This window comes from Procambarus clarkii, chromosome 83, assembly GCF_040958095.1.
Source record: "Procambarus clarkii isolate CNS0578487 chromosome 83, FALCON_Pclarkii_2.0, whole genome shotgun sequence".
Classification (NCBI taxonomy): Eukaryota; Metazoa; Arthropoda; class Malacostraca; order Decapoda; family Cambaridae; genus Procambarus; species Procambarus clarkii.
The window spans coordinates 11,234,619-11,253,931 of NC_091232.1; the positions used below are offsets into that span (position 1 = coordinate 11,234,619).

Here is a 19,313-nt window from a genome sequence, read left to right on the forward strand (position 1 = left end):
TAGTTCAAAATATTTATTATTTATACATTAGTCAACAAATCTATATAATACTAGTATTAAATACTGGTACTAATTAGTAAAGCTACAAAATTTCCCAAACTTAAATGCAGACGAAAAATATGTAGAAGTATTGTCATGCATTAACAAACGTTCTGTATTGTTAATTATTAAATTTTTCAGTGATCTCAATAGTTTCACCTTTCTGAAATCTCAAAGACACCTTATTCCAAGAACTTCCTCATATGTTCATCCTCCATAGATTTTCAATCTATTATAATTAAAAACCCCAAATTGTTTTCTAAATGCAATGTCTATAAATGTCCTAACACCCAATTAACAAATGTAAATACATGTAGTAATGTGGAGATTAAGGACTTCTAAATGTTGTCGCTTGTGCTACCATTTGTCGTATGCATTTATTGGTAAGAGACGGAAACACATTTTATCTGCCACCTCTAGACAAGAATTTGGATTAAGAAAAATACACACATGTATATATTCACACGCACTGTATTACACTATTATGTTATAAACCACATCAACTGCATTAAATCTCCACATTACTCATTGCATTTTGACTTGTTGATAAGGAATCATCAATGCATTGATGATTTGATAAAGTATTCTCAACTTTGAATTAAGAACTAAGTATTTATCAGCGTTGATAAAGAATTCTGAATGTGTTTGTGTAATTCTCAAATAATTCTCTAAAGTTTTATATTTAAGGCTTGAAGGGGTATCTATGAAATTATGATCACTTTCATTCAACAATCAAATAACCCACTTTTTAATCTAGCTTTTATTAGCCGATTGCTATTATAATTTTTCAAGAAACTGGATTTCTCTTTACCATCTCTCTCTGCTCATTCCCCAGACTTTAAAATAACAAAAGCAATACCGAGTTAACTATTTGACTACAAAATTAACCAAACAAGCTATAACGTACAAATATAATCTTTGTATTGCTTAATTCACCAGGTATAGCAAACTAAATTTTCTTATTCTCTGAATATATGGAAATGTATGTGCAAGGCACTTAACGAATTGGACTTAAAAGGTAGTGTTAGCTCCTAAAGCTATTATTGCACCTGTCAGCATAGGTATGCCTAATGCAGCAACTCCTGACCATACTGTTTCTTCCCTTACCTGCTTTTAAAACCTTATTGTATTAAAATCAGTAATTCAATTTCCGTATTTCCCTTTTCTCAATACTAAAAATGCACTTTACATTCAAGTGCCTAATCTGCACCCTGTTCTACAATGCCTAATAATAACTAGGTCGTCGTCACTTCAATTAGGTCCCTACTGGGATGTGAAGTGATCTAGCATCATCTACATCTCAATAATTGAACATTTCAAGTTCTGCTAAAGAACACTTCCTTACCCATTGACTTTTTTTTTGGAGATTCCAATTCAGGGTCATACCTCAGAATTGGCCTCTCGTACATAATATCAAGGCCTACTTGGCTAGCTTCTTGATGCAATTTTATTCTTGTCTTGATGGTTTTGGATTTGTGTACGTATATCTAAATGAGCTTATCTGTGTGTGCTGTTGACAAAATCTACCTATTAGAATTCATTTTTCCTGGTATTTACTGTAATAAGTGAATGTTTATGTGCATATGAGGAGCTTCAGGGACTGTGCTAGTGAAGCTTTAGGCATTACAGTACAAATATACAGTACCATTTCTGCTTTCATTTCCTTCTATTATAATAGATGTGTGGTTTTTGTTTTAGAAAAAGAACAGAAAGGAAAGTAGAGAAAAATTAGGTGTGTGTGTGTACATATGTATGTAACCTTTACTGTACTTTCCTGCTTACACTCACCTGTGTCATCCTGTGCTCACCTGAAATGATACCAAAGAATTAGTACAAGTTACAATAAAAAATGCAAGTACACACATAATTGACTAAAAATTATTGGCATGACAATTTTGCTAAAATCCTAACGGACCCCTTCACAATAATTATGAAAATAAACTGGATAAAAATAGACTTTAGCAACAATTTAGTCGGTAAACTGAAATTATTACCACCAATTTACAGGTGCATTTGATCTTTTATACTTTATATTACAACCCAATAAGGGGAAAAATTACACACAGTAAATAACTATGCCTTAGATATATGTTACAAGTTCACATAACCAATGTATGCACACTGTATTTTACTTTAACTTTCAAATTTGTTTTATTAAAAAATCTTTATTTAAAAACTTTCTTAAAAGTATACCACCACAACAGTACATTGGTGCTTGTTATATACAGAGTATATATATATAGTCTTTTTTTTAACAAAAGGTTCAGACCAGACAAAAGAAAGTATCGAATTGTATAAAAGAAACAAGATATACATTATACCAACAAAACGAGTTCCAAATATAAAATATAATTAGTGAATTTTCTTGTGTACAATAATTGAGCAAATACTGAAGCTATTAAGTGACCTCATCCAGCAAGCAGGTCCTGTCTAGAGAACTTTTAACCAAGTTTTGATCTACAAGAATTCACTTCAGAACTTTCCACTGCCTGAAAGCACCTCAACTAATGATTGATTGTTAAACAACATAATAGTTCATTTAAAGCTTGCCATTAGGAAACTTAGTCATGCCAATAAATACAGGGATACCATAAAACCACCTTCAAAAACTTGAAATCTAAAATAGTTGGGAAATCAAGATGGTAACGAAACACCAAATCCAGTTTCCATCACACAGGGACATCAACCACACATTATGAGTATCGCCACCACCAACTCATCCCAGGAGCCAATCAACAAGACATTAAGAGAAAAAAAATCCCCAGTCACATCACATTCTGGAAGACAGGAAGAAAAATGGTACATAAACCAGACATATCAATTGCTAATAGGCAATTTCAGTATTTCTCCTTTCCTATCTTTAACCATAGCAGTAAATTTTATTCAATTACTTACGAATATCAGTGCCAATTCTCAAAATCTATTGCACATTTGTAGAAAATGGAAAAAATATAGAAATGGTAGTTATTTGGCATTTTTAAGAAATGTCTTACCTCATGTAACTGAATCAAATATCAAAGATTGAAAAAAATAAGACTAAAGTAAATGTTCTTAACTGAAAGTTAGCAAGGAGAAGGTACAGTCAGGAATAATTCTTTTAAACTAAACTATGGCATGGTCAATATATCACATGAAAAGGGAGAACAAATGGCACGTGTACTTGGAAGGCCGAGGGGGGGGGGGGGCCCGGAGCGCACGGGGAAGGCCGAGGGGGTAAGGGCCAGAGCGCACGGGGAAGGCCGAGGGGGGAAGGGCCAGAGCGCACGGGGAAGGCCGAGGGGGGAAGGGCCAGAGCGCACGGGGAAGGCCGAGGGGGGAAGGGCCAGAGCGCACGGGAAAGGCCGAGGGGGGAAGGGCCAGAGCGCACGGGGAAGGCCGAGGGGGGAAGGGCCAGAGCGCACGGGGAAGGCCGAGGGGGAAAGGGCCAGAGCGCACGGGGAAGGCCGAGGGGGGGAAGGGCCAGAGCGCACGGGGAAGGCCGAGGGGGGAAGGGCCAGAGCGCACGGGGAAGGCCGAGGGGGGGGGGGGCGGAGGGCGCGGGCATGTGCACGCGGGAGGCCGAGGATGGGGGGGCCGGAGGACGCGGGCATGTGCACGCGGGAGGCCGAGGGGGGGGGGGGGGGGGCCGGAGGGCGGGAGGCCGAGGGCACGTGCACGCGGGAGGCCGAGGGCACGTGCACGCGGGAGGCCGAGGGCACGTGCACGCGGGAGGCCGAGGGCACGTGCACGCGGGAGGCCGAGGGCACGTGCACGCGGGAGGCCGAGGGCACGTGCACGCGGGAGGCCGAGGGCACGTGCACGCGGGAGGCCGAGGGCACGTGCACGCGGGAGGCCGAGGGCACGTGCACGCGGGAGGCCGAGGGCACGTGCACGCGGGAGGCCGAGGGCACGTGCACGCGGGAGGCCGAGGGCACGTGCACGCGGGAGGCCGAGGGCACGTGCACGCGGGAGGCCGAGGGCACGTGCACGCGGGAGGCCGAGGGCACGTGCACGCGGGAGGCCGAGGGCACGTGCACGCGGGAGGCCGAGGGCACGTGCACGCAGGAGGCCGTTCAACCAAGACTTAGCACATCAAATGGTACTTTAGATAACTTATCTTTTATTTTGCAAAATGGCCTACAGAGTAGACACTTCCCAATTCTAAAGTGAAGAAAGTTAATCCAAAGAAACATTTAGTATATAACAAAATTGGTATAAGATGTTTAAAAATAACCAATCATAGAGAAGATGCCTTAATAAAAAGAATTAAGCTAATTCATACAGTATAGAATTCCAAAAATGTACATATTGATCATGCCATAAAATAATGTTATATATAATGAACTTTTTCCAATAATTCATGAACCTTTCAGGAGCCATAAAACATATTACTTCATAATAATGAGATTGCAATATATGGAAAATAAACTATCAGTATATGATTTACTTTAAATTATATTTCATTCCTGCTATTTATCCATAAAAATTTAAATTTACTAAATATAACCCTACTTTCTTCATATGGTAAATTCTTGGCTGGAGGAAAAGATTACAAGAAATTAATACAGCTAACATACTTTACTAATGAATCGGAACATTTACCACCTTGCAACAAAATGCGTATGGATTACTTTGCTGTGCTGATATATATTCAAGATTTTTATAATTTGAAAAAGCACATGTTTATTCAAGGGAAGTAACTGGCCACTCATTAAAATGCTAGAACAGCATTTCCTTTATTAAATCATATCAGCATCCTCAATTCAAGCAGATATCCTGTCTGCTTGCAATCCTAAACACAAATCAGTGACATGTGTATTTAGAGTCTGGAATATGAAGCATGAGCACCTTATCATACCATACCCACAACACACTGTGGTCTTGCTTCTTTGGCAGATGATTAAATTTGACCAGTTTTGAAATTCACATCAAGAGTGGCCAAATCAGGTTAACACTAACAACCCCATTTTGGATAGGACATTCCAACTGGTCTTTCTAGCCATTTTGCTCAAAGTCAATTAATTATACATGCTAAGTTAAAGAGACTGCCAATTACTTAATACCATGTTTTTAGTTTAGCAGAATCTATAAAACTAAAGATGAAATAAATTAGATTTTTGTCTAAGGAAAACCACTTGAATGAACTTAAGCCTTTCTCAGACAACAGTCAAAATTCAGTCACTAGCAAGGGTTAACAAGAAGGTATTTCACCCCAATGCAAACGGCATCACAACAAAATCCAGCCCCCAATGCCAAAGGTTCGAGATTTCTTATTTTAACTCTCACTCAAGGCAAGTAAACATTCTAAACAATTTATAAATAAAAATATTGCATCCACTCTGCAACTTGAGGCTCCACTTTCCCCCAACAGACACGACCAAAGCTACAAAACATAGCATGGCTTACCAGTCGAAGTCCAACTTCTTCGAGGCGAGACCAACACCCCGACACCAATCTTGCTGGACCTGTCGAAGCCTCCAAGGAATGTGGCAGCAACCTTCAACACACAGCGGAAACACCACCATGCAATCTCGATGGGAGGCCACAGGGCCCTTGTTCATATATTAACTTGATTCACATTCTGACCACAGCAACATTCTATTTATCAACATGCACAGGAATTTCGAAGATTTGGAAAAATATCTTCAGGGATGGATGACAAAGGCTGCTATAAATTAGAATCTTCCCGATACATTTCTTTCAAAAAGATAATTTTCCAGCTGCTTCACTTGTTATAAGCAATAACCTTAACATGAAAATAGATAGTTTAGTAACTGAGTAGGATCCAAGGCAACAAACATCAGAAAAAATAATCAAACATTTCTTAAAGTACAAATCACCTCCAAGGAGACATTAGCAGTGCAGTATGCCAATAACACCAAAGTAACACCTCTAAACATATGAACACTTAACATAGAGAACAATATCTTTCAAAATTATAACTCCATCTAATACAATTGAATGGCCCTTCATTAAAATCTGGTGTCCTTAGCTACATCATGATTCATGCAACATATTAGTCCTACAAAATAGAAAAACATTATGACCTAAGAAGTGGCGTTTATAAAACTTTAATTTCCTTCCATTCTATATTTAACAACTTAGTTAACATACCAATTCCACTGTAGCCCACCTAACATCAAAATATTTAAATATTACCAAATTCGGAAATAAGTAAAAGCCTACAATAAGGACAGCCCTATATTTAACAAATTTGTAAGATTTTTTCTAGGATATTATTTTCTCCCATGACCCTCATAACTGCTAATTCTCATACATGCAAACATAACTTACCTAAACTCTCATTATCCAGATGGCCAACAAAAAATTCAAGAACCCATGTTTTCTTTACTGACACTTCAGATGTTTTCAGTATCAAATCAATTTTTTCATCACTTTCTAGACAAGAACAAGCACAAGAACAAAGACTGGCAAGCTAAGAACGTCCAGCAATAAATCCACAAGCAGCAGCAGCAGCAGGATTTTATCAAAGTGACTCCATGTTCAGTTCACTCTAGCATAAAGAAAAGTTATTTCTACCAAATTTCAGAATACGTTCAGTTGAAGCTGTAGATGTCCACATTCACACTACAAGCACACAAGCCATACAAACATTTCTCGCATTTCTTTTCTAGTCTCGGTAACTACGGTCAATCACTAAATATCACACCCAAAAGCATGCAGACTCCAATTTTAAAGTTTTACCGTCAAAGGTATTATTACTGTATATCTAATAGAATATTATGACAATCTGAGACGAACGTACAGCATTGAATTCTTAATGGCCAGGGTACGTGGCAAGAATGCCTAATAGAACAGTTTGAAGGAGAAAATAAGATAAACAAAGATAAACTAAAACACATTGGAGGAATGGGGTATGAACCACAGATGTGGAGGCGAGGTAACTGTACATGGGTAGCAACACATGACAAACACATCTACATGGATTGAAGAGCAATGAACAAAGGATAGAAAACAGGTAAATGTATTTTTTAATTATATAAGATTAAATTGTAATACAAACACACAGCTTTCACTTGTTCTCATAATATAATAAGTTGTCTAACTCCTCAAAAAATTATTTAACAATTAAGAATACTACAAGGAAATAAAGTTCTATCCAAAAATATGAAGAACTCGTATATATCCTTACTTCCATTCCTTTATTTTCTAGTAATCCATGAAATTATGAAATAGATGCTTCATAAATTAAGTGGCCATTATCTTTTAAAAGATTATGAATGCCAGGTTTCCTTTCAATTCACTTCTGAGATCAAAGACATGCATTAATACAGTAAAATATTTTAAAGTAATTGAATCATTTTGAACAGTTTGCGCAACACTGCCTAATAATTCAATTTGAACATATGAAAAAATCTTGTTACTTCAAAAGCTTTATTAAATTTATTTTCAGCATTTACTAAATAAATTACTACCCTTAAAACTCTTTTGTCCAGGAACAATTTACAAGATTTCTACACTGAATCAAATACACACGTTAGTCTTACACACATGTGCACGCGCACACATACTTGAATTACGAATACATCCAAAATGTTGTGTACACACAAAAGAAAGGCACAGGTAAAAAATTGAAACAAAAATGCAAGATGTATAGAAATACTATACTTTTTGATAGTGCACAAGGTAGGCCACCTCTATTCACAGCTTTAGAGCAGTTAGACGACAAAGCACTACAGGATTAACAGCTGAACAAGGTACCTGACAGCAGGAGGCAGATCAAGAGTAGAACTTCACTCCCAGCAGACACACAGGCAAAAACAGCATCTGCTAATGAGCAAATGCTCACACTAATGTAAATTGTGCACAAGCAAATGCATGCACACAAAACAAACCATTCAGTGATCTATTATGATTTCCATAGCTGTTGATGAATTTGGAATAAAGACAATGAAAATGTTCACACCAACTAAATTTTTAAGACAATGGTCTCCAATAATAACATCAGATATAATCAAATGCATCTTCAATGTCAAGATCCACTTGCAAATCTCCAAATTTCTTGTGGTGAAGACCTCCATTCACAAGCTTGCACAGCATAATTGCTTTATCTTTCATAGCACACTGGAAACTTTTATCAAAAGAATGAAGCATCCTACATGTAGCAATCACTAAACTGTCAATACGTGCTTGCACACAGTTTCCTCCATATTTGTTCATACCTTTGATAATATGTACAGTAACAAAGTACATATGAATAAAATAGCTAAGTACATTTTCACCTTTAATCACTTGATAAAAAGTAGAGGATGAATAAAATTGCCTGAAATTGCAATTTTCTAAATATTTAAATTTCTTCAAACAAGCAATTATTTCTTTTATCCTCTACCTGCAAACTGCACTTGTCAGCCCTTATGCAAATGAGCTATTAATACACGCAGCACAGACTTAGTGCACCTGTGACTTTGTTGATGACTTAAGAGGACAGTAGCAATCTTGAATCTATTATATGAAAACTTTTTTACAATATTTTAGGCATTGCTAGTGAAGTCCCAAGAGGCCTGGAAAATTTATGGCTGGATAAAGCAGCTGGAGTAAGCAGCATAAATTCACATTTTTTGGTAATTAAAAATCTCAAAATCCTTCTATTAATTACTCTAATAAACATTTGTATAAAGGCGCCATGAAAGGGTGCAAGCTTTTTCAATGCCAAGAAAGGTAGCCAAAGCATTTAGGATTTTTTTTCCCCATTATGGCAAATGACAGCTAGGTCTCCAGTGTACAAAGACAACTACATACTATTTAGTAACTTTGAATATTAACCCTGAAAAGGTCTGTCCCATCAGCAGGTTCTCTGCCATAAATGTTCATACCCTTTTTATACATTTACACAATTTTTAAGACCATTTCAAAATACCCAGTTTCAGCATTCAAATTCTTCCATAATTTTACAGAAGATAATTTTCAAATAAGTGAAAATATTCACACACGCAAACTAATTACCGTTTTGAGCAGTTGGCTATCGCAATCTTTACATGTTCCCCTAATACTTTGGGTGGTCCACTGGTATGTTATTCATGCACTGTACTTAAAAAAAATGTTTAGTGCAAAATGTGATTTTGGGTAATTTCGAAATGGATGATGCATTTTACCATCATCGGAACATTTACCGTTGATGCACAGATGATGCTACAACGCATCACTGGAATGGTAAAATTGTAGAGGCACATTAAATGGTTCCCAAATGACAGGAGCACAATGGCTCTATTTCTAAGAATAAGATAAGTTTAAGAATTAAGTGCGATAAGTTCTTGTTCCCTGTATGAGGGTTCGGCAAGTAGAAAGCACTGAAGGAAGAGGTTGAAACTAATTCCATCCACAAATATAAACATTAATGTTCATATTTAATTAGGTATTTAGGAAAGAGGTAATTAACAAGCCAGTTATAAACATCCAGGCTGCAGGGCATAGAGCTAGATCTCGCTTTCCTCAGTCACTGATTGGTAAACATTCCTTTCGTCCCCTCTATTATATATAAACAAAAAGCCATCGGAGCATGCAATATGATAAAAGCTCATCAATGATGGTGGCAAACCAAGAAACTGCTCACATTTATCTCCTCCTTGTATTGGTGGTTGTGAAACGTTCAAATTTTGCACCTTCTTTACCATTGATGAAATAGAAACTATGAATACAAATAAGACCTTATATATTAATGCAGAATAGCAACCAATGACAAGTCGATACCATACTGCCAGGAAATCCTACAAATTTATATGCTCAGTTTGAAACAATATAATAAAGACTTACCAAAACTACCTATGGATAACAAGAAAATTACACCAAGCATTACAAAACATCCAAATCAGAGATGCGGACGCATGGACGCATCAAACAACGGAGAACCAATAGTTTTGTCTTCATGTGTTTGGTGCACATTTTTCATTTTGGTGCATATTTTCTTTTTTTGATTCACAAACTAATTTGAACTTAAGTTTTCAGGACTGCTGGACTAATTTAAACAGATTTTAATCTGGTTAAAAATATTATAAATATTGAAGTGCAAATGACATTAATCACGTCAACTGTTAAATTAAAAATGTCAATTTGTTTTCTCTCTAAATAGCCATACTGAAAGCAATGAAAGATACTAACAAGATTGAGTGATTCATCATTTGCAAGACCAGAAAGACACACCGCCTTCATGTAATAATTGTCACTCTTATTTAAAGACAAATACTTGATCATTTTCACAATTTCAGAACGAAACAACCCAATCCATGCATTTGCAGTATAAAGGCAAAAAATGCTTTTAAAACTATGAAAGCACACTATAGATATACCAAAATCATATCTTCAGTAATGTCAACCTACCAATTAGTACACAATTAACATTTTAGTCAAAACAACCACAGCTTACCAATGACAGATTTAGGAAGGCAAATATGTTTCTGTATGGGTCCTGTGCTTAATGGAATGAACAAGACCCCCTAATATATAGACTACAAATTAACATATAGTATATTATGAGTACAAGATGCACAGTGCAGTGAATGCCTTTTGATTACAAGGTGTGCACCCTGTGCCTGTGAGGTGCACGTCCCATGAATGTGAAGTGCAGACCCAGTCAATGCGAGGAGCTTGTTTTTCATTTTTGGAAGCAAGATGGAGGGGTGATGGCATATGCAACTGTGTGAACACGTCCCACATGCACACACTGCTTCTACCAGCAGACAGAGTAACATTATTATTTCCCATCATAACATTGGGTAAGTAAAAGAATAGAAACTGGGTCAAAATCAACTGAAGCAAAACCTTTACCTTGCCTCAAGATCCTCACCTATACATTAGTTATTTGTATTAATCACCAACTAACCTACCTTGATATATTAATTATAATAATTTGTAAAATCTGTTTTAATCAAAGAATATACAGACTTCAGCCCTCATCGGTTCACACCCGAAAGGTCCCGGGTTTGATTTCCACAGGACACACTTGGAACATTTCCATTCACCTGATGCCTATTAACCTTCAAGAAAATAGGTACCCAAATTAAGCAACTGTTGTGGGTTGCATATCAGGGAAAGTCAGTCATTGGTTTATGGGAACCTAAGTAAAGCCAGATAGGCTTCCTGTCCCCGACAATGAAAAACCTACTGAGGCTCAAGTGAGGTAGAGTCTTGTATACAGTTAAATTGGTTTAAATCTAGAAATTGAATCATCTTTTCTAGTATCTACAATAGATTGTGAGTTACCCAATTCCAACTTCTCCAAGGCTATTTGACAATTTTGGAAACCATTTACGGTTTAAGCTAAACAAAACATCTAATTTAGGAAATAAACTTATTCTGGCTACTTTAACAGCAAGAGGTGTATTGAAAGGAAGCAAGAGCAAGTTATTACTTTTTTTTTTATTTTTGTGAAACAAATGTTGTAGACAAAACTACCGACAACATTGACATTGTTCAGGATTACAACACACTCGTACTAAAAGTGCTACATTAAAAATACCTGCTAAATTTTATCAATAATACCTACTACCTAAATTATTGACCTGATCTGAAACTAAACTAACCATCATAATTGTTTATATTTATCAAATATCATGAACCTAAAATACTGTAAATTCAAAGATTAAAGCTAAACTGTGCCCACACTGTGCTTGTGTTGCATAACTCACTTTTGTATATAAAAATTATTTTATTCATAATTTAACAAAACTGAAATGAGCCCTTGACAAAAATCAATACCCAGACAAAACATATCAGAACAAATGTAGAAAAATGTCAAAAGGACAACAAGAAAAAACAACAGCAAAGACGGCCCATTGCCCATTTATTGGCGAATTACATCTTATCTATAAACAGGTACAATGATCCAATTATACTACTCCAACTTCACTTCTATCAACTGTGAACTGAACACAATTCTCCTTCGACATTTACAACAACTAGTGTGTAGAACGCAAACATCCTCTCAAAGGACCAAATGATGAGCACTACTATCTAACCTTACTTAAAAAAAGGTATCGTCATTACATGCATATAGAAGAATGACAGCAAGGATGAAATCTTTCTTTACACTCTTTTAAAAGTTACATGAATATTTTAATACGACAATTTTCTATTCAGTATAGGGAGCAAATTACCAAGCCATCACTGCAGTTTGTCAACACCAGATCGAACTAATCTCGAACACAGCCACCGCCAGAGTTCAAAACTGTGATTAAACATTGCCACTTGGTGTGAGGTATACAAACACCTAAATTAGACTGCTATGTATAATCCATAAACTCAGCAATTCTCCAGCAAAGTCGTCAGTCTTCAAAACCATCTGCTTGGAAGCTTTCCAAACTAGGCATAATCCAATCCTCCATAACTGCCAACTCGAGAAACTGACGGGCCACCGAGATGACACAAGCCCTCATGTAAGCAGCCATTACCTTTGGAAGTTGTCATCGGCTGTCTCCACGGTACACTCGTCACGGCCCTCATCAGGTTTGAGCCGTTTTATTCTCAAAGATCGTTTCACTCTTGCTCCACCTAGAAATACTTCCTCCTGGTAATGAACATTACAGAAGAACCACATCAAGGATTCTTCCATCCAGACGTTGGCGATCCAACATTTCTAAAAAGCTTGGTTAAGGAAAACATACATTTTAATGAAAAAAAAAAATATTAATTACAAAACAATGATTACTACTACCACGCATTGATCATTGCTTGAAAAGTTAGTAATTAAAAACCAATATCAAGTGGGAATCTGCATGGGGTAGTCCTTCATACTTTGAATGATGCCTGTAATATTACCATGGATGGCATGTGTGGTTCATAGGCATAAATGCCAGTCCAGCTTTAAGACAACTGGATTAATTGGGCCCTGAACCAAGGGGCCAAATGCTAACGTAACTTACTCCTATTCTCGTTAAGTAAAACACTAACAGAGTAAAGGCTTGTCATAACCCAACACAAATTTGCAAGCAAATGTTTAAAACAAGTAGTTTTGCAACTTTTTTAAAAGTAATCTACACAGTTTGTTGCATTTTATATTTTCCACTTAATTGATGAACACAGCTGTCATCATAGGGTTGTAATTTGTTTACAAATTTGTTGTTTTAGATTCAGCTACTGTAAACAAAAAGTTCAAAGTAGCACGGGCTATGGTGAGCCCGTTGTGGACTTACCTGGCACACGAGTGAGGCTGTACAGTATGTGAATGTGTTATTCACTGGCCTTTTGAATATTCTTCACATACTATAAATAAAATAAATAAAATTAATGCTTTCTATAAATCATTTCACTAAAACTGACTGCTGCTGCAAACCTGGGGTGGGAGGGGAGGCACCAAATGTTTCCCCCAAACATCCTAAGGCTGGGGTCTGTGAAGTCATTCCTGTAATTCTTCCAGCCTTTTCTATACCCAATACAAAAGAAAGGTAGGGCCCAACAATTGTGCTGGCAATTAATAATGAAATTCTATGCATTTGTCTCAAATCATGAATGAATAAATGAGCATTGCTGAAAAATTATATATTAAAAGCCATTATCATAAAAGGATACCAACTGCTCTTCGAGCATCAGCCTCCGTCTGGAATCTGACAGTTCCAGTTCCCTTTGATCGAATTTCTGCAAATCTAATGTCTCCAAATTCACGACACAGGTCCCGAAGTGACTGCCATGTGTAGTCCACAGGAAGCTGCAGAAAAATTGGACAAAAAGAAAAGAATGACATTAACTTCAATGAAATGACAGGTTTCTCGCATATTAAACTTTTAACCCTCCGTCTATGATACCATACCTTGGCCTTATCCTTACTAGGGATGCAACGGAACTAAATTTTACAATTAAAATTTTTATCAATTTCTAATAGAAATAACATTTGTTTTTTATAGCTGTATTGTACCAAAAGAAATAAGAATTCAAGAAAAAGTATGAGCTAGTACAAATGTCTTTCATACAAGCAGTAATAACATTTACCAAACAAGCTTTTTTTTTCAATTTAGCACCCAAAACAAATCTCCTCAAAGTTTGTATGTCAGCTCCAAGATGATGAAATACATATATATCTTTTACACATTTTATTTGTTACAGTAGCTTGTAAAAAGAAAGGTGAAAGGTGTACGGTACGAAAGGTTTACGAGGTGAAATTTGATTTTATTGCTAAACATTGCAGCATTCAATGTTCAGGTACCTGCTTTAAAGATCAAAAACCTAGACAACATTACATGGCTTTGAAACATTTTTCTAGGCACAGGGATAAAGATCACATATTGCAGCTAACCCCAAGAGTTAAAACTTCTGCAATTAATGGGATATAGCTGCACGAATGGATAAGACCAAGGTCAGGTAATTTCTACAAGCCATAAAACACTATACCACTTTTTGAGATAAAAAGCCGTACAGTATATATAAATATACTGCATAAACTGGACTTGAACCCACTAAAAATTTAAACCATCAACAGTAATTCTATTGAGAAAACCCACAGGAACCGTGCTGAGGATTCGAACCTATGCACTGGGTATTTTCCCAGACTCTCGGGTTCAAATCCTCATCACAGTTCCTGTAAATTTTCATCAAATCACAATGTGATTTCTGTGAATTTTATTATTTTCATTTAAAACATCAAACTACTTACATTGCTCAGCTGGATGATGTTCCTGTATCCTCCAGAGTAACTGCTGTTAGAGGCACTGGTGCCGGTGCCGTGGTTGTAGTCACGGGACACTCCATATCCCGCACTGCTACCGAGGCTTCCACGGCTCATACTTGAACTCACTAGTCCACTGCCGCCGCCAAGGCCAGAGCCTACTCCCGTCAGACTGGACACCATGCTGGAGGACGTGCCCATGCCTGAACCCCCTATGCCACCCATTAATGATGAACCCATACCATTACCCATGCCAGTGCCCATTCCACTGCCCATGCCTCCTCCCATGCCACCACCCATGCCGCCTCCCATACCACCACCCATACCACCACCCATGCCTGTGCCCATACCCGTGCCCATGCCAGTGCCCATGTTACCCATGCCAGCACCCATATTACCCATGCCAGCTCCCATATTACCCATGCCAGTTCCCATACCAGCCCCCATTCCAGTTCCCATGCCAGCACCCATGCCAGCACCCATACCAGCACCCATGCCAGTTCCCATCATGCCCATGCCCTGACCACCCATGTTGCCCATATTTGTTGCCATTGCACCAACAGCAGGCATTGCTGTAACACCAGTGGCAACTGAATTAGGAAGAGCTGCAAAGGAAAAAAAGATTTAAGATTAGTTATGAACATCAACAAATTAAAAGTTTATTAGTAAAGAGACTTTCATACACAAGTAATAAATTTAATTTTAAGTTTAATCACAAGAAAACATTTTTATTTTAACTATGCAGCAAAACTCCATCTTAATGTTACAAAATTCTAATAAAAGATAAAGAAAAATTAACACTTGCCACAGAAAAGCATTATAAAAAAAAATTATATAAAAATTATAAAAAAAAATTATAAGCATTATAAAAAAAATTTAACTTGACAATCTACCTTCACCTCCCTTTAAAATTTATTCACTACAAGCATCTCATTCCCTCGGCACCACAATTGCCTTAGCTAATCAAACTATCCATTACTGTACATAATCTATATAGCAAAACACTTGATGTTACATTTAATATTCGATTCTTCCTAAATTGAGAATTTACATTTCCAAATCCTGACCCATGTTTAAATTCAGAACTCTATGAATACAACATTAATAATTATCAGGATTGGAGAGCGATGACATAAGGGGAAGCCTACATTTGCTAAAATATTTATCTGGATGAGAACTATTAATATCAATGTATCCAACAGCAAAAAATGGACGTCTCCATTCATTCATAAACATCTTAATGCTTCAATGGTAATATGTGAACATGCTTAATAACATTAAAGCTCTTTTGTGCTACAGGACAAATCTCGAACCCTATTAGTAAAAGCAGCTAAGTTTGACAGGGAGGCTTTGTTAATGCAATTAATATTTATTCATTGCTTTGGTCCCTCCAGAAATGCAAAAAAAATTCTTTAATATTTCAAAGCAAGCAATTTATTTCCTTTTTTATTGCTTAGTCCCACAAACTGTGGAAAATCCATCTATAAATTCTGAGATGGAAACTGTAAACACACAGGAGTCACTGAAAATAATGAGAATGAAAAAAAAAAGATAAAAAATATTCATAAAGATGTCAATGGATGAAACTGATACAAAACTTCAATTCGCCCTAAGTAATTCAATAGCCAACCAGGTCACTAGGAACTGCGCAGATTCAATAACCTTTCATCTGCATTGCAACAAGAAAAATCAGAACCCATTTAGGCTGCAAATATAATGACTCCTACATATAAATCCTACAACCAAAAAATATTAGTATATTTGTTCAGAAGAATGCCAAAAGAGACACATTTCTATGTAAGCTATGCATTTTAATAGTACAGTATTTAAATTTTTAACTTAGAATGTAACGCTCATTACACACAGAGATCACACTAACGTGATATATCAAATGAACAAATCCACAAGGGCAAATTTGTTCATTTGATGTATCACATTAGTGTGATCTGTGTGTAATGATGTAAGGGCGAAGAGGGAGAACGGCCTATTGACATAGCTCAGGTGCAGGGTGGAGTTGTGTAAAATCCTGGTTTGTGCCTCGGAGAGGCTACGGGAACCAGTAAGTTCAGTAGAACTTCGGTTTCAACTCTCTTTAACCCTGTCGTAGCTCAGTCGATAAAGGCAGTGTCTGGGATGCTCCCGGACGCAGGTTCGAATCCTCGTCACGGCCCTTGTGGATTTGTTCATGTAATGCTCACAAAACAATGGTTTGAGGCTGACAATTTCAATCACCCTATATTTCAGATTTTTTAATTTTATAAAAGGAGATGGGGGGGGAAGGAGAATGTGGGGGAGGAGACTGTGTGAAGAGAAAGAGGAGGAGAATGTGTGAAGAGAAAGAGGAGGAGAATGTGTGAAGGGGGAGAATGTGTGATAGGGAAGAGGGGGGACGAGGGGAGAGAACATGTGAGGGGGCAATAAATGACGAGGGGTAAGGTAAGGGAACTATCAGGATAAAGCATTACAACTATTACAGTATATAGGTGTAATTGCACCAAGCCATTACAACTATATAGCAGAGAAGGAATCAGGATAGGGATTTGGGATGGGACAGGAGGGATGGACTGGAGAGAATGCAAGGAGGGCACGAGAGAATGCAAAGGAGCCCAAAGAGAGAATGCAAATGCTGCTCATTCAAGAACTGATTTCATTCAGGCAGTGAAAATTCCTTAAAAAAAATCCTCCTTTAGGTGTTTTAAAAACTGCCCAATTTCATCAAAGTTACACCCATCACCAGTGTTAAAAAGTGTTGGTATCAGGTTTATTCCTAATTGGTGTATGTTCAGGTATGAGATGAATGCTTTAAAATCACACAAGTTAACACAAGCACAAGTTGAAAAGTTTTGTTGCCTGTATACAATGGATTGTTATAAGTTTCCTTGAATGTTTCTCCCTTTCCTCGATGCAAGTCACGATGTAATATTATTAAGTTTAGAACTCTACTTGTATTAAGTTCCAATGAAGTTATTATCAAAAGATGGCACCAAACCAGGAAGGCTATGTAGCACCATCAAATGTGCGGAATAATCAGAGGGCACTAAATATCACCAAGGATGCCAATACGAGAACAGAAACGCATAGGGCGAACGATATCAAAAGTATCCGATTCACCAAGAATTCTATCGAGGGACAAATGACCGGGAGGGACGGTCGGAAGGCAAGACACACGCTCTTCCTGGAAGCCCATCTCCCATTCCATACTGAATATAAAACCAGCGCTGCAGAGGATGACAATCTTCACAGCTTCGTAATCTTCAGCTTCATTAAATAAGTCAATTTACCAATTTATGTTACTGTATAGCATTACAATGTGTGTGTTTTTTTCAACTAGAGCTACATATTAGTCTGCAAATGTATATTCTATCATTAGCAGAGAAAAGTTGAACTCAAAAAATTTCGTCTTTGCAAGCTCTCAGTTAGTTACAAGGCTCGATTGCCATTGTATGGCATGGCCACCACAGCCTGTGTCGTAACATTAAAAATACATTACCTGCTCTGCACAGGGTAAAACAAAACACATCTCTAAAATTTTATTGAGAAAATATTAACACACACTGATTGATACATGAAATATTTTGCAATACAAAGTAATGAACCAATTTTTCCCCACCCATCTGGACTTTATCAGAGCGTGTTCACACGTCATCCATGCAGCAGTCAACAGCTGGCTTAATCGTCGGCACGCAATAAATTGGAACGCAATTACACAATGAATTTTATTAAATTTTAGTTATACAATATAAAATATATCTTGCCTAAAAGTTACTTGAAAAATTACCCGACCCGACTTAACTTCGGCAATAACGACCAGGGTACAGCCCCATATAGGCCGTTAAATTGAGTGGATACTGTCACACGAGTACCACTCAATATATGCCGCCACCAATTTGTTGGTTACACAGCAATGTGAGGTAGCTTCTTATATCAGCTGTCTCCACCGTCACCCTTACTCCTCATTATCCATTTTGGGTACAATAACATTTGACAAAACTGTTCATATGCATCGTCAGTAATTATCATTATACTTTTGTTGTGTAATGATTTGCCAATGACAAAAATAATTATAATACATAAATGTTATTAATTTATATATCTAGACTGGTGAAAGTAGTCCAAATCATGACCATTATGCTGTGTGCCACCAATAATTGTCTAGTTGTACTTCTAACAATGTAAGTTTGCCAAAGACTGCTTTATCATATCAGTCAAAATGAAGATTGTATTTGGTTTGATACAAGATTGTATGATCGTATTGCATAATGTATTTTATTTTTAAGAATTGGATTTGCACTTTCCTAAACTTGCCTGAGGATTATTATAAAGATACCTCATTATGCTTGTCTCTCCTCATAAGGCAAGTGAAAAATCTGAATATGAAGTGTAGTGGATGAAGCTACAATTTTTTTATGGGAGGGGGGGGCTGGAGGAAGGGACTTTTTGCCAAAGGCTTGATGGATTCAATAAAACCCCATCTGCATCAATTTGGCTATCCTTTTATGGGTCCCTCAAGGGAACTCTAATGTCTTTCCTGGAGAAACTCTAAAGGGTTTTGAAATGGTCAAAGGATTGGCAGATGCAGTTTAATGCTGATAAATGTAAAGTTCTGAGGTTAGGTAATGATGATAGAGTTACAAGATACGAGCTAGATGGTGTTGTGATTGCGAAGTCGGATTGCGAAAGGGAT

At 37.2% G+C, this 19,313-nt stretch overlaps 2 protein-coding genes across 6 annotated transcripts in view; one reads left to right on the forward strand and one right to left on the reverse strand.

Annotated features, from left to right (window-relative positions):
- The window catches only part of rump (heterogeneous nuclear ribonucleoprotein rumpelstiltskin), a 54,420-nt gene continuing 35,107 nt past the window's right edge, over positions 1 to 19,313 (reverse strand). For 4 of the 5 annotated variants that reach the window (XM_045759323.2, XM_045759322.2, XM_069316400.1 and 1 more), the window contains 3 exons: positions 14,618 to 15,234; positions 13,540 to 13,675; positions 11,794 to 12,607 (listed from right to left, as the gene is read on the reverse strand). In XM_045759323.2, the coding sequence (XP_045615279.1) occupies positions 12,552 to 12,607; positions 13,540 to 13,675; positions 14,618 to 15,234 (809 nt within the window). In that variant the 3' untranslated portion in view covers positions 11,794 to 12,551. Of the gene's footprint in view, positions 1,848 to 11,793; positions 12,608 to 13,539; positions 13,676 to 14,617; positions 15,235 to 19,313 lie in introns of those variants that run through there. The other variant, XR_011225397.1, reaches the window with a different exon arrangement.
- LOC123768801 (proteoglycan 4-like) lies at positions 3,604 to 4,188 on the forward strand. The gene has a single exon (XM_045759586.2). It carries the CDS (start codon positions 3,604 to 3,606, stop codon positions 4,186 to 4,188), a length of 585 nt encoding a protein of 194 aa, XP_045615542.2.